General features: G+C 40.8%; 1 protein-coding gene across 1 annotated transcript in view; it reads left to right on the top strand.

The window, feature by feature from the left end:
• exosc10 (exosome component 10) overlaps positions 1 to 11,066 on the top strand; it is a 78,624-nt gene extending 67,558 nt beyond the window's left edge. Inside the window, exons 22-25 of the mRNA XM_059951713.1 lie at positions 2,657 to 2,822; positions 3,835 to 3,902; positions 9,661 to 9,728; positions 10,723 to 11,066. Of these exons, the coding sequence (XP_059807696.1) occupies positions 2,657 to 2,822; positions 3,835 to 3,902; positions 9,661 to 9,728; positions 10,723 to 10,753 (333 nt within the window). The 3' untranslated portion in view covers positions 10,754 to 11,066. The remainder of the gene's footprint in view (positions 1 to 2,656; positions 2,823 to 3,834; positions 3,903 to 9,660; positions 9,729 to 10,722) is intronic.
• Positions 11,067 to 16,509: the final 5,443 nt, after the last annotated feature.

The raw sequence follows: 16,509 nt of genomic DNA, 5'->3' as shown, positions 1-16,509 counted from the left end.
GGCTGCGAAGCGCTGAAGCACCCAAACAATCTCCAATCTTCTGCATTCACCTTAATGTTTCAATCTCTGTCATCGCTTTAATCAGCAAAATGGAGACGAGCATTGGTTCAGCCACCTTTCCATAGCCTGCTCTCCATGTGGTTCACTCATGCTGCCTCTGCTCCCGGAATCCTCTCAAAGACTGCAGAATGCTGGAACACCCAAATGATCTCCAAACAATAAATCACAGGCTCCAACAATTCCAGTATCGCAACTAAGATGAAATGCAAACGTAATAGACATAAAAGAAGTGAAGTATATGATTTCATGATCTATCCAGAAGAGGTTGGCTAAAGGATCATTGTATGCAGGTGCCATCTTGACTGGAAAGTACAATTAAATAAAGTAAGATTTTATTCAAGGGAAAGTTTGCTTCCACAATATATATTGAACTACCGCATTACTGTTTAAAAAAAAATCTAATTCACTGATGTTCTTCAGGAAAGAAAATGTGCCAACTTTCCACATCTCACAAAGGAATAAATAAAAAAAAAATTGGTCCTTATGTCCAGAACAGTGCTTTAAAGTTCAGAAGTTATCTTGTTAAGCCTATATCATTTATTCTATTGATATCATACCTTTGCCATAGTTTCAGCTACGTAATAGACAGTAGGTGCAGAAGTAGACCATTTGGCTCTTCGAGCCTGCACCGCCATTTTGAGATCATGGCTGATCATCTACTATCAATACCCGGTTCCTGCCTTGCCCCCATATCCCTTGATTCCCCTATCCATAAGATACCTACCTAGCTCCTTGAAAGCATCCAGAGAATTGGCCTCCACTTTCTTCCGAGGCAGTGCATTCCAGACCCCCACAACTCTCTGGGAGAAGAAGTTTTTCCTTAACTCTGTCCTAAATGACCTACCCCTTATTCTCAAACCATGCCCTCTGGTACTGGACTCTCCCAGCATCTGGAACATATTTCCTGCCTCTTCTTGTCCAATCCCTTAATAATCTTATATGTTGCAATCAGAGCCCCTCTCAATCTCCTTAATTCCAGCGTGTACAAGCCCAGTCTCTCTAACCTCTCTGTGTAAGACAGTCCGGACATCCCAGGAATTAACCTTGTGAATCTACACTGCACTTCCTCTACAGCCAGGATGTCCTTCCTTAACCCTGGAGACCAAAACTGTACACAATACTCCAGGTGTGGTCTCACCAGGGCCCTGTACAAATGCAAGAGGACTTCCTTGCTCTTGTACTCAATTCCCTTTGTAATAAAGGCCAACATTCCATTAGCCTTCACTGCCTGCTGCACATGCTTATTCACCTTCAGTGACTGATGAAGAAGGACTCCTAGATCTCTTTGTATTTCTCCCTTACCTGACTCTACACCATTCAGATAATAATCTGCCTTCCTGTTCTTACTCCCAAAGAGGATAACCTCGCACTTATTCACATTAAACGTCATCTGCCAAGTAACTGCCCACTCACTCAGCCTATCCAAGTCACCCTGAATTCTCCTAACATCATCATCACATGTCACACTGCCACCCAGTTAGTATCATCAGCAAACTTGTTGATGTTATTCTCAGTGCCTTCATCTAAATCGTTGATGTAAATCGTAAACAGCTGTGGTCCCAGTACTGAGCCCTGTGGCACCCCACTAGTCACCACCTGCCATTCCGAGAAACACCCATTCACTGTTACCCTTTGCTTTCTATCTGCCAACCAGTTTTCTATCCATGTCAATATCTTCCCCCCCCCCCCCTCCCCAGTGCCATGATATATTTACGTAATATATTCTAATGTAAATCCATTGCTTCTATGTTTAATGACCCCCTTCCTAGTACAGGTTAGTCATATTGCATATATTATTTATTATTCCATTATAAGTTTTATGTGCACCCCAGTTTGGGGTGGATACAGTATGTATCCATAGCCTTATTTATAGCTTTGATATTCTCCCCCGATTACTCCCTACCTTTGACCCTTAATCCTTGACCAATTTTGTCTCAAAATTGTATTTTACTTTTGATGGTGCATCTCTTCATCTTTATTCCTTTGATAGAGCCTACTTCATTTTAGTCACAGACTCAGTCTTTGGGATTCCAATCTTAGATTCAAGAAACAATGGTTGATCTAATTTGTGTTTCATTTCAAGGTGTCTTATTCATCAGGTGCCAGTGTTACCTTGTGGCAGATCATTTTATTACCATTTGTAGACACTAATTGGCAAGTAGATCCAATTTATTCCACACTTATTTCCAAGTTGTATGTTCTAAGAATAAATTAATTGCAGAAGTTATTAGTATGTGCCCTTTTCAGATTCATTTCATCCTTGGTAAATGTTGAATAAGAAAAGGCTGTCTAGCCAGCTGGTGGTTTAGTGGTTTTGAGGTGAATGGTCCTGAGTTCAAATCCAGCTAGCTTCTAGCACAATTTCCATCTCTGCTGGGTTGAGCATCAAGCTATCAACTTGGCCTCACAAAAAAAAACTCAATTGCTATGGAAACAGCAAAAATGCAGCCCGTTGCACCACAAGGCATAAAAAGAAACAACAAGAAAAGTCTGTGAGCTTGTGATGCAATAATGTGTAGACAGATTTGGCCAGCATGGGAATAAGTATAAGATCTGCATATGCGTAAATTCATACCAGTGTCTCCTGTTTGCACAGATGACAGCAGACCAGCAAATGGCGAAGAGAGAGCAAACCAAGGGCAGACCAGGAAGTGAGACTGCACCTCCAGAAAAGAAGCCTAAACTGGGGACGGAAAAGCCAAAACATCCCAAAAATTTCAAACCATTCGATTACAGCAAGTCTGATTTCAAAGTATTTGCAGGTCTGTTGTAGCTTGATAGAGTTTAATACTTTGATGGTTAAAACATTGTTTGTTATTATGGAGAAGTGTTTGTAAAACTTTTGATTGCTTGACAGATGTGCAAACTCAGCTCCATGATCAGCTGACATTTTCAAATGAAAAAGGACTGTGTCAGTGCATTTCTACTTTGTTAAGATAGAATGTACTATTGTGAGCACTCTGCATGTTTGAACAGTGTAGTTTTCAGATTGAAACACTTTAGGAGTGCATAATCCTGGCTAGTGATGAACAGTTTTGGGAAACAGTAGCATTAAACTCTTGGACAAATAAGAATAGGTCTTTGTGGTACTTTTTTAATGTGGTTTTAATTATTAAAAGGTAGAGCACATTCCCCTGATGAATCAATGAGTATTGTATGGTCTGTACTGAGCATATGGATTAAGAATGCTCTTGGGTCAGTGCTAACTTGTCTTATTTCAGATGGAGTAAGCAGTATGGGCACCAGGATAGATCTTATACCCTATCTGTTAAGAGGGAAAATCAGTTAAGCATTTCTGCTTTTGATTACCATCCTTGATCCTTTTTGCACTGTTTTCTGTACTTGTGCACCTGGCAAAATCAAAAGTGTATTTCAAAAGTAAATTATAGTATGTGTTATTTTTATTTACCTTGTATACTATTATTTTGTGACATCACTGTATTCAGAACATTGTTGCCTTTTCCCGTGATGAATGATGTTTTAGCACTTATTGTGTAATGACTTACACAATTGTTGTGATATAGATAGAACCTATTCAGCTCCTCGTGTAGATGAAACATAGAAAAGTAACCATTGGACAAAGGTTCACTCTGCAAAATGCCCTTTAACCACTTTGCAGAGCGAACATGTAATTACACAAATATTGGTGTAGGTGAGATGAGGAAGGAGGATTGTGTGGAGCTTCTCCTACACATTATAATTTTGAAGTCAGATGAAGCAAATTGATTTTATAGTATATGTAAACATTTTACAACATTTAATTATTCCTTTCAGCTGGAAGCAAATCCAAGGAAACAACCCAGTTTGATCCAAATCTTCAAGCAGATGCTCCTCGATCTAAGGTAAAGCCGCTACTACAAACTGTACTATGCTGCAACTTTTTATTTCACCTTGGAAATTTTTCCTGAAGCAACTTCTAAAGTAGCTTCAGCAAAATTTTGCCATTCCTGTGAAAGATCAGCAAAATTTTAATTTAAAGAAATAATTATTATAAAGAAACCATAAATTTTGTCTCCTCATCTTAAAGACAATATCCTCATGCAATATTTCTGTACTTGCCACCTGCTCTATGTTACGTGGCTGGAGTGGAGCTGGTGAGTAACACTACCTTTCTCATGCCACACTTTCTCATCCTGATTGTTTCCAAACCTGGCTAGGTAATATGAGACAGAGGTGATGATGGAGAGTTGCTCTGATCAGTGATAAGACTGTTATATACAGTGCATTAATAATGTGAATGTAGAAGGTATCCTTTGTAAGTCTGCAAGTGATCAGATAATTGATTGTTTTTGAGGGTAGTCAAGGGCTTATAGATTGATATTGATCAGCTGATAAGTTGGACAGGGCAATGACAGACAGAATTTAAATCCACTGACTGCAAGGTGATGCACTTCATTTGAAGCACTATATTTTTATGTTTTATTGAATGTTTTTATTGGAAATAAATTTTTTTCTTGTCATTATTCCTAAACAATACAGTATAACAACTATTTACATTGTATTAGGTATTATAAGTAATCTAGAGATGATTTAAAGTATATGGGAGGATGTGCATATGTTTGGAGCTTTGCCGGGTCTTAAAGTCCACTGCACTGAGATTAAATAAGGGACTTGAGCATGCGTGTTTTTTGGTATCGGGTGGGGGGGGGGGGGGGGGGGAGTTCTGAAATCCGAAAAATTCTGAATTCCAAAATGCAACTGGCCCCAAGGATTTCAGATAAAGGATTATGGACCTTTGTTCAGGAAGAAAGTGATCTCAGTGTACAAGTCCAAAAATACTTGAAGGTGGCAGGATGGATAGGATGCTGAAGAAAGACATATGATTGCTTTCATCAGCTGTCGGAGAGTACATAAGAGCAGGGAGATCTTGTTACAGTTTTATAAAACATTGCTTAGGCCTCAGCTGGAGAATATGCACTGTTTTGATTGTCCTGGTACTGGGGAGAGTGCTGCGAAAATTTACTAGTGTTGCCTGGATTGGAGCATCTTATTTATGAAGAGATACTGGGTATGGCTTGTTTTTCTTGGAGTTGAGGGGTTGAGGCATAACTGTAGAAATATACAAATCATGAGGGGGTTGATAGTGGGAAACCTATTGCCTTGCTTTAAGGTGAGGAATAAGAAGGTTAAAGTGGCTCTGAGAATGAAAATTTTCATCAGGAGGGTGCTTTCAATGTGAAATGAACTGCTTTAGAAGGTGTAGGAGGCAGGTACTCTCACAACATTTAGAAACATAGAAAACCTACAGCACAATACAGGCCCGTCAGCCCACAAAGCTGTGCCGAACATGTCCTTACCTTAGAACTACCTAGAGTTACTTATAACCCTCTATTTTACTAAGCTCCATTTACCTAGCCAGGAGTCTCTTAAAAATCCTTATCGTTTCCACATCCACTGCCTGCATCCCATTCCATGCACTCACCACTCTTTGCATAAAAAAAACTTACCTGACATCTCTGTACCTACTTCCAAGCACCTTAAATTTATGCCCTCTCCTGCTACCCAGTTCAGCCCTGGGTAAAAGCCTCTGACACCATCAATGCCTCTCATTATCTTATACACCTCTATCAAGTCACCTCTCATCCTCTGTCACTCCAAGGAGAAAAAGCCGAGTTCACTCAATATATTCTCATAAGGCATGCTCCCCAATACAGGCAACATCCTTGTAAATCTCCTCTGCACCCTTTCTATAGTTTCCACATCCTTCCTGTAGTGAGGCGACTAGAATTAGGCAAAGTACTCCAAGTGGGGTCCGACCAGGGTCCTATATAACTGCATCGTTACCTCTCAGCTCTTAACTCAATCCCACGGTTGATGAAGGCCAATGCACCGAATGCCTTCTTATCCACAGAGTCAACCTGCGTAGCAGCTTTGAGTGTCCTATGGACTCGGATCCCAAGAACCCTCTGATCCTTCACACTGCCAAGAGTCTTACCATTATTACCATCATTTTTGACCTACCAAAATGAACCACCTCACACTTATCTGGGTTAAACTCCATCTGCAACTTCTCAACCCAGTTTTGCATCCTATTAATGTCCGGCTGTAACCTTTGACAGCCCTCCACACTATCCACAACACCCCCAACCTTTGTGTCATCAGCAAATTTAATAACCCATCCCTCCACTTCCTCATCCAGGTCATTTATATTTAAAAAAGTCAAGAAGAGTAGGGGTCCAAGAACAGATCTCTGAGGCACTGCACTGGTGACCGACCTCCATGCAGAATATGACCCATCTACAACCATTCTTTGCCTTTCTGTGGACAAGCCAGTTCTGAATCCACAAAGCAATGTCCCCTTGGATCCCATGCCTCCTTACTTTCTGAATAAGCCTTGCATGGGGTACCTTATCAAATGCCTTGCTCAAATCCATGTACACTACATCTATGGCTCTACCTTCATCAATGTGTTTAGTCACATCCTCAAAAAATTTATTCAGACACGCAAGGCATGACCTGCCTTTGACAAAGCCATGCTGACTATTACTGATCATATTATGCCTCTCCAAATGTTCATAAATCCTGCTTCTCAGGATCTTCTCCATCAACTTGCCAACCACTGAAGTAAGACTCACTGGTCTATAATTTCCTGGGCTATCTCTATTCCTTTTCTTGAATAATGGAACAACATCCACAACTGTCCAATCCTCCAAAACCAATCCCGTCCTCATTAATGATGCAATGATCATCTCCAGAGGCTCAGCAATCTCCTCCCTCGCTTCCCACAGTAGCCTGGGGTACGTCCCATCTTGGTCATGGTGACTTATCCAACTTGATGCTTTCCAAAAGCTCCAGCACATCCTCTTCCTCAATATCTACATGCTCAAGCTTTTCAGTCCACTGCAAGTCATTCCTACAATTTCCAAGATCCTTTTCCATAGCATACTGAAGCAAAGTATTCCTCTGCTATCTCCTCTGGTTCCATACACACTTCTCCACTCTCACACTTGATTGGCCCTATTCTCTCATGTCTTATCCTCTTGCTTTTCACATACTTGTAGAATACCTTGAGAGTTTCCTTAACCCTGCTCGCCAAGGCCTTCTCATGGCCCCTACTGGCTCTTCTAATCTATTTATTCGGCTCCTTCCTACTAGCCTTATAATCTTCTAGATCTCTATCATTACCAAGTTTTTTGAATCTTTTGTAAGCTCTTCTTGACTAGATTTACAACAGCCTTTGTACACCATGGTTCCTGTACTCTACCATCCTTTCCCTGTCTCATGGAACGTACCTATTGCAGAACCCCATGCAAATATACCCTGAACATTTGCCAAGTTTCTTCTGTACATTTCTCTGAGAACATCTGTTTCCAATTTATGCTTCCAAGTTCCTGCCTGATAGACTCATTTTTCCCCTTACTCCAATTAAATGTTTCCTTAACTTGTCTGTTCCTATCCTTCTCCGATACTAAGGTAAAGGAGATAGATTGTGATCACTATCTCCAAAATGCTGTCCCAATGAGAGACCTGACACCAGGTTCATTTCACAATACCAGATCAAGTACAGACTCTCCTCTCGTAGGCTTATCTACATATTGTGTCAAGAAACCTTCCTGAACCCACCTAACAAACTCCACCCCATCTAAACCCCTCACTCTAGGGAGATTCCAATCAATATTTGGGAAATTAAAATCTCCCACCACAACAACCCTGTTATTATTACACCTTTGCAGAATCTGTCTAACTATCTGCTCCTCGATGTCCCTGTTACTATTGGGCAGTCTATAAAAAAAACACCCACTAGAGTTATTGACCCTTCCTATGCCTAACTTCCACCCACAGAGACTCCGTAGACAACCCCTCCGTGACTTGCTCCTTTTCTGCAGCCATGCCACTATCCCTGATTAACAGTGCCACGCCCCCACCTCTTTTGCCACCCTCCCTGTCCTTTCTGAAACATCTAAAGCCTGGCACTTGAAGGAGTCATTTGTTCCCCTGCACTGTCCAAGTCTCTGTAATGGCCACAACATCATAGCTGCAAGTGCTGATCCACGCTCTTAGCTCATCTGCCTTGTTCATAATACTCCTCGCATTAAAATAGACACATCTCAAACCATCAGTCTGAGCTCGTCCCTTCTCTATCACCTGCCTATCCGCCCTTTCGCACTGTCTTCAAGCTTTCTCTATTTGTGAGCCAATCTCCTTTTCCTCCATCATTTCAGTTTGGTTCCCACCCCCCCAGCAATTCTAGTTTAAACTCTCCAGTAGCCTTAGCAAACCTCCCCACCAGGATATTGGTCCCTCTGGGATTCAAGTGCAACCTGTCCTTTTTGTACAGGCCACCCCTGCTCAAATTCCTCAGCCACATATTTATCCTCCACCTCATCCTATTCCTATTCTCACTGTTGCGTGGCACAGGCAGTAATGCTGAGATTACTACCTTTGAGGTCCTGCTTCTCAGCTTCCTTCCTAACTCCCTGTACTCTGCTTTCAGGACCTCCTCCCTTTTTCTACCTATGTCGTTGGTACCAATATGTACTACGACCTCTGGCTGTTCTCCTTCCCACTTGGAGATATTGTGGACGCGATCAGAAACATCCTGGGCTCTGGCACCTGGGAGGCAAACTACAATCCACGTTTTTTTCCTGTGTTCACAGAATTGCCTATCTGACCCCCTAACTATAGAGTCCCCCATCACTGTTGCCATCCTCTTCCTTTCCCTACCCTTCTGAGCCACAGGGCCAGACTCTGTGCCAGAGCTGCAGCCACTGTTGCTTCCCCCAGGTAGGCCGTGCCCCTCCAATAGTACTCAAACAGGAGTACTTGTTGTAAAGGGGACAGCCACTGGGGTACTCTCTAGCATCTGCCTCTTGCCCTTCCCTCTCCTGACTGTTACCCACATCTGTCTCCCCAGGCCCCGGAGTGACTCCCTGCCTATAGTTCATCTCTATCACCTCCACACTCTCTCTGACCAGATGAAGGTCATCGAGCTGCAGCTCCAGTTCCCTAACGTGGTCCCTAAGGAGCTGCAGCTCGGTACAGCTGGTGCAGATGTGGCCATCCGGGATGCTGGGAGTCTCCAGGACTCCCCACGTCTGACACTGAGCAGAGAAAACCGGCCTCATGCACTACTTTCTGCTTTCTGTCTGTATTCTACATGGATAACCTACCTTGCCTTGACCCTTTATTGCCGAAACCCCATTAAGCCAAAGCCTTCCTACTCTGTCTCCCGGTACTCTTGACGCCTGCTTTATAAATTTGTTTTCTTTTTAAACTCTTCTCGCTGCTCTCACTGGCTGACCTCCACACGCTTGCGCAGTTGTGCACAGTTCAAACTGCTGAAGAATTTAAGAATCACCAAGGCATAGTAGGCAACAGATCAAATGCTGGTAAAGGAAATGAGTATGTAATGCTCAGCATAGATGTGGTGGACTCAGGGGCTTCTTTGTATGTATGACTCCAACTTCATCATCGGAACTGTGCATTCAAAATTGCTTAGTAAGCATTTCAGAAAACTTTAATGTCAATTTAATCATATTTTTCTTAGTGATGTAGATTTTATCTTAATGTCATGTCCATAGAGTTAAAAATTAAATGCTATTAATCAAATGAACAGTGTTAATTATTTTAAACTGCTCCAAACACATCTCTTTCCTTTAGAAAACAGGAAAGAAGAATCGTCAAAATACAGGAGGCAAGAGCATGTCCTTCAACAACAATTCTGAAAGGTAACACTGAATATTGCAGTTATCCCAACAAACATGCAGTGAAATCTTGCAGCCTCATTTTAAGCATGCCCAGCTTTTAACACTCAACAGAAAAAGGATAAAGCTAGCTCTGGCTGTACTGTGAAATTCAGGCATATTTTTAAAACATGCTATCTTCACAAGCTAACAGTAAAGAGCATCCACTTAGCATATTATAAACAAGGGCACAGATTTTACATTATATTACAGTTGCTTCATGCGATTTCCAAAATATTCCTCAAAGTTTGTTTGATTTAAATCGCCCACTTATGTCCTCACCAATGACTGGGTGCAGATATGCTCACAAACTATGCCTGTGAAAATGTCAGTCTTCATCTTTGAACTTGTTCTTTAGAACATGCAGCAATCCCTTCAACCACTACTTCTATTCTGTTTGATCACAGCCAGTCTGCATCTAAATTTCCTTTACCTGCTTTGGACTTTTTCCACCCTTAAAAACTTTGTTTAACAAAAATAACTTAATTTTAAAAACTTAGGTTGATTCATAGAGTCTGGTCTTTATGGAAGATTGAGAATGCTAGGTTTCCTAGAAGATCGAGTTTTAGGTTACCAGTCCCCTTTGTGTGAAGAATTATTTTTGTAATGTTTTGCAAATCCAAATCATAAAACTAATGGAAAGAAAGACATGGAGCCGGCATACACGTACACTTCTTAGTTTTACTTTTAGTGAGGTGTGCTCGTATAACATATAGCGTAATAATGTATGCCATTCATCTTACAGATAACCCATAATGAATTATGTAAACAGAGAATGCTTAGATAAACAATGTATTTACAATATTGCTGAAATATTAAATACACAAGTTTTCTGACATCACCCCTAGGTATCATAAATAACACTTAATATAATTTTGTATCTTTTGCATTAACCTCTCAGATAGTTAATATTAGATTACTTTCCTTCTAACTGATTTTGTTTTCCATCTTCTCACTTATCTTCTCCCCATTATTACAGAGGTTTCAGACACAGTTGGCCAGCAAGATAGAAAACTGGGCTTGGCACTGAACTGAACAGAGGCACCTTTTCCATCAAGGTTGTTACCATTTCCCATCATTATTAAGTACTTGATTGTTTGCAGTTTCTGGGATACCATTGCACTATGTGAAGAGCATTTTACAATAAATCTTTTGCAAAGTTGTTAATTCTGCCTTTTGGTAATTATTAAATATTACAAACAAATATTCACCCTTGTGAATAACTACGTTTGTGCAAAATGATAATTGTTTTAGCAAAGACAAACTTTCCTTGTATCTGAGGGAATAAAAATTCCTGTCACATCTCAAGTGACTGCTAAATGACTGCTTGTTTGTGAATTGTTTCATTATTCATATTTTTTTAGAACATTTACATTATTGGCAAGGCCATCCTTTATTCCCTATTCCTTGTCACCCTTTTGAAAAAAAACCTATGAACCACCAACATAGTAACACTAGTTAATGTTAAATATAAGAGACTTGTGTCTGTTAATTCAAAATGGGTCATATTTAGTTCCCACCTTTGATTTCTGCAATGGCAATTAGATTAGATGATCTCCCTAGTTGTGCATACAGCATGCATTTAGGTGCAGGCACACCATGACATTCAAATAGGTTATGTTCCTGAAACTTACTGGTCAACCAACTTAATTACAAGTCAGAATATGTTCTTAATGTCAATAACTTCTGCCACTGACAGGCCCCCTTGTCTGTGGTGTTGCTGGTGCACAGTTCTCTCATAACTCAGGGTCACAGACCCACCTTGCTGCTCAGGATTAGAGAGACAACAAGTCACACAGCATAGGAGTAAGTCCGTTTTGGCACTGCCCATGCTGACTGTCAATCCAATCATTTGTACTAACCCCAAATTAACATATATTAAGTTCCAGATTCTATCACTCATCCTCACTTCAGGAGAAATTTACTGTGCCCAGTTAATGTACCAACCAGCATGTCTCTGCAATGTTGGAGGAAACCTGAATAACCAGAGGAAATCCATATTAACAGGGAGAATGTGCGTATTCCAGGCAGGCAGCAGGATCTCAACCAGCTAGCATTTCGATCATCTTGTCATAACTAGTTTGTTCACATTTTTTTACTGTTTGTTTTTAAATAAGTGTTGGTGAACATCCACACTGGCAAGCTACCAAAGCTTAATCTCGCTTCGTGGATCCAGAATTGGCTTGCACAAGAAAGGCAAAGAGTGATTGTAGACGGGTCATATTCTGCATGGAGGTCGGTGACCAGTGGTGTGCCTCAGGGATCTGTTCTGGGACCCCTTCGTGATTTTTATAAATGATCTGGATGAGGAAGTGGAGGGATGGGTTAGTAAGTTTGCTGATGACACAAAGGTGGCGGGTGTTGTGGATAATGTGGCGGGCTGTCAGAGGTTACAGTGGGACATTGATAGGATGCAAAACTGGGCTGAGAAGTGACAGATGGACTTCAAACCAGTTAAGTGTGAGTCCTGACGAAGGGTCTCGGCTCGAAACGTTGACAGCGCTTCTCCCTATAGATGCTGCCTGGCCTGCTGTGTTCCACCGGCATTTTGTGTGTGTTGTTAATTGTGAGGTGGTTCATTTTGTAGCTCAAATATGTTGGCAGGATATAGTATTGATGGTAAGACTTTTGGCAGTGTGGAGGATCAGTGGGATCTTAGGATCCAAGTCCATAGGACACTCAAAGCTGCTGCGCAGATTGACTGTGATTAAGAAGGCATACGGTATATTGGCCTTCATCAATCATGGAATTGAGTTCAAGAGCCGAGAGGTAATGTTACAGCTATATACCACCTTGGTCAGACTCCACTTATACTGTGCTCAGTTCTGGTCACCTCACTACAAGAAGGATGTGGAAACTATAGAATGGGTGCAGAGGAGATTTACAAGGATGTTTCCTGGATTGGGGAGTATGCCTTATGAGAATAGGTTGAGTGAACTTGGCCTTTTTTCCTTCGAGTGACAGAAGATGAGAGGTGACCTGATAGAGGTGTATAAGATGATGAGAGGCATTGATCGTGTGGATAATCAGAGGGTTTTTCCCCAGGGCTGAAATGGCTAAAATGAGAAGGCACAGTTTTAAGGTGCTTGGAAGTAGGTACAGGGGAGATGTCAGGGGTAAGTTTTTTATGCAGAGTGGTGAGTGCATGGAATGGGCTGCCAGCGACGGTGTGGAGGTGAATACGATAGGGTCTTTTAAGAGACTCCTGGATAGGTACATGGAAAAACGGAGGGCTATGGGTAACCCTAAGTAATTTCTAAAGTAAGTACATGTTCAGCACAATATTGTGGGCCAAAGGGCCTGTATTGTGCTGTAGGTTTTCTATGTTTCTATAAAGGAAGATATTGATTCAGCCTTTTGTATATGAAGCATTCATATGTTGTAAAGCATCAGTGATGCTTATCTTGCTTGCCTTTGTTATTGCTGAATATTAATTTTGCCAATTAGATGTATTTCTAAATTTCCACCCAGCTTTGTTTCTTTCCCACTTCAGTCTCTTCTTGGGTACCCATCTCACTGCAGAGCCAGTCTAAGTCCTCCAGAAGGGTTCCTTGCCTGACATCAATGGTCCGGTGCTATTCCATCATATTTAAACTTAAATGCAACCTGTTTTGCCAGTTGAGCAGGTCATACTCAGGGAGTGTGAAGGAGGAGCATGATGTATGTAAGGAATAGTTTCTGGAATGTGACCATGACAAGCTATTGCTTATCAAATGAGTAGGATAGTTCTGTTCATTTCAACATACAGGCATTTTTGCAAAGGACTTTGCAACATTGACTGAACTAGTAAAATTTATCATCAGAGTACATAATATCACCACACACAACCCCGGGACTCTCTTTCTGTGAGCATACTTAGGAAATCTGTAGAACAGTAACTGTTAACTGTAAACAAATTGCAAATGCAGATATAAATAGCAAACATGAAATGACAATATCAATATGAAATTATATGAAATTAAGCTATACTTAAATGAGTATAGCTATCCCTTTTTGTTCAAGAACCTGATGATTGAGGGGTAGTAACTGTTCCAGAACCTGGTGATGTGAGTCCTGCAGCCCTTGTACCTTCTACCTGATGGCAGCAGCAAGAAAAGAGCATGGCTTGGGTGGTGAGGATCTTTGATGATGGATGCTGCCTACAGCAACACTTCATGTAGATGTACTCAATTGTTGGGAGGGCTTTACCTGTGATGTACTGGGCTGAATCAGTTACCTTTCGTAGGATTTTCTACTCAAAGGCATTGGTGTTTCCGTACCAGGCCGTAATGCAGCCAGTACCGCACATTCCACCACACACTTCTATACAAGTTTGCCAAGATTTTCCATGATATGCCATATTTCCGAGACCCATGAAGAAGTTGAGGCACTGGCGTGCTTTCTTTGCAATATTTATATGATGGGTCCAGGACAGATCCTCTGAGATTGTGACTCTCAGGAATTTAAAGTTACTGACCCTCTTCACCATAGATCCTCCAATGATTACTAACTCATGGATTTATGATTTTCCTCTCCTGAAGTCTACAATCAGTTCTTTGATGTTATTGACATTGAGTGAGAGGTGGTTGTTATTACACCACTCAGCCAAGTTTACAGTCTCCCTCCTGTATGCTGATTCCTTTTGATACAGCCCACAAAGGAGCATCATCAGCAAACATGTATATGGTGTTGAAGCTGTACTTAGCCACACAGTCATAGGTGTAGAGCAAGGGGTGGGACAGATGGCAAGGGATCTGCGTGGATTTGATTGTGTGAGGTCCAAGCCTCAAACAACGGGCTTATCTGTTGCAGCAGTACAACAGAGGAGACACCAGAGGTGTGTAGAGCAGTGTCAATGTTGGGATAGGGGCTGGCCCCGCCCAATCTAGTGTTCGCTTGGTTGAAGACGGGCTAGATTGCGTGCATGTATACGTTTGCAGATTGCTTGTTCTTGCCCGTAACACTCATTAATTTTTTGGACACATCACTCGAGGACTTTGACTATATATTTTTATTTTGTGTGGCCGTTTATTTGTTATCTTATGTATGATGTGTATGAATGTTGGTACTGTGCGTTGCACCGTGTTCCCAGAGGAATGTTGTTTCATTTGACTGTATTCATGTTTGAATGATAATCAAACTTGAGCTTACAAATAAATTTGTAGAATTGCTTACGGCAGAGGTGGAAATACATAGAGACATTTGGGTTTTCACAGTGAGGACGATTTTTCATTAAGATGTTAACTCAGGATACTGAAATTGTAACCACTGATTCCACTGAGAGCCACTTACTGAGTTGAGAGGGTTTATAATCTCTTCGCAGGTTTCATCTGAGAAACAGAATCATGAACAGATGAAAGTTCTTCATTCTTGCTTTTGGATTCAATCCCATTATGAATATTGATCACTTGGTTTTCTTGAATATTTTCTTCAGTAATATCACTAAATTTAATGTTGCTAGGTTTTTAATAATTTGGGCAAAGAATACTCATCTCATTTTGGGTCCTGGATTTTTATCTCTCTTGGCATAAATTGTTAGTCTCCAGTCAGATTTCAGTCAGATTTCTGTCAACCATTATAATACAGCTTTTAGGAGAATAATCAGGCATGCAAAATGAAGATTCCCCCCCCCCCCCCCCCCACACACACACTCTAATGCTCAGGCAGATGTAGTGAATCAGTCCATTTTTCATTCCACTTTCTTTGAGATTGTTAGATTATTGCTGAATTAGGATAATTTTGTGAGTCACAGAATCTTGGCTTGGTTCTTTCTTGATCTCACAGTGTGAGACTACTGTTCTAACACAGTAGCGCTTTATGCTTTTCACAATTGGCCTTTACAACATTGCATCTTGAACAAACAGCTAACTTTTCATCACCAGTGTGAGAAATTATACCAACTGTCCTATGTGGCTTCTTATATAATGATATTGGTTCATCAGAATGCTGATATGGTATTTTTGGCATTAATATTTTCCAGTTTTATTTTAGAAATGGGAGGAGTTGTTTACAGTATTTGGCACTTTAAACCTGCTGCACCACTCATTAGGGTCCTTTGTCTCATCTGGTCCCCATGCACATAGCAACAGCTGAGTGACTTTGCTCTTTGATTTGTAATATATACAGGTGAGTGATAGCCACTAATATCAGTTTGAATGATTCCTTAACATGACCATAATTGGTATTTGATTACCACAAAATGTGTACCACATTGTTTAAAGGAAGCAAAGATTATTTGTCAGAATTTGTATGAAAGGGAATATAGCTTTTTAGCAGAATGATCAGATAGGCAGAAGGAATAGAATGAATCTGATGCTCAGGAATATTTGCAGTAAATCAGTCCATTTTTCACACTGCTGTCCTTGAGATGGTTGGATTATTGCTGAATTATGATTACTTTATGTCACAATATTTGGCTTGGTTCATCCTTGATGCAGTGTGAGACTCCTTTTTAAACACAGTGTTCTATGCATTTCCAGAATTGGCCTTCACAACTACTAAACTACGTCTCTTAAATAACAGCTATTTCTTTCTTAGCCAGCAGGAGACATTAAGATAGTGCATGTGGTGTTTCATTGCACAATGATCAATGGGACATCAGAATATTGAAATGATATGGTGTTATTGGCATTAATCAGTAGAGGAAGGCCTGTGTTAATATTAGTAAACACTTAAAAGGATTAATGAAAAGTCATTAATGAAACATTAACTACCTTTCTGTCTACTAATGTTACCTGGCTACCTTTCTTTAAAAAGTAGTATTATTACCACCCAGGATGCCACAAAA

Source organism: Hypanus sabinus, chromosome 27 (genome assembly GCF_030144855.1).
Source record: "Hypanus sabinus isolate sHypSab1 chromosome 27, sHypSab1.hap1, whole genome shotgun sequence".
NCBI classification, from domain to species: domain Eukaryota; kingdom Metazoa; phylum Chordata; class Chondrichthyes; order Myliobatiformes; family Dasyatidae; genus Hypanus; species Hypanus sabinus.
Note: the sequence above shows the minus strand (reverse complement) of the source record. Positions and strands in the feature narration are given on the sequence as shown.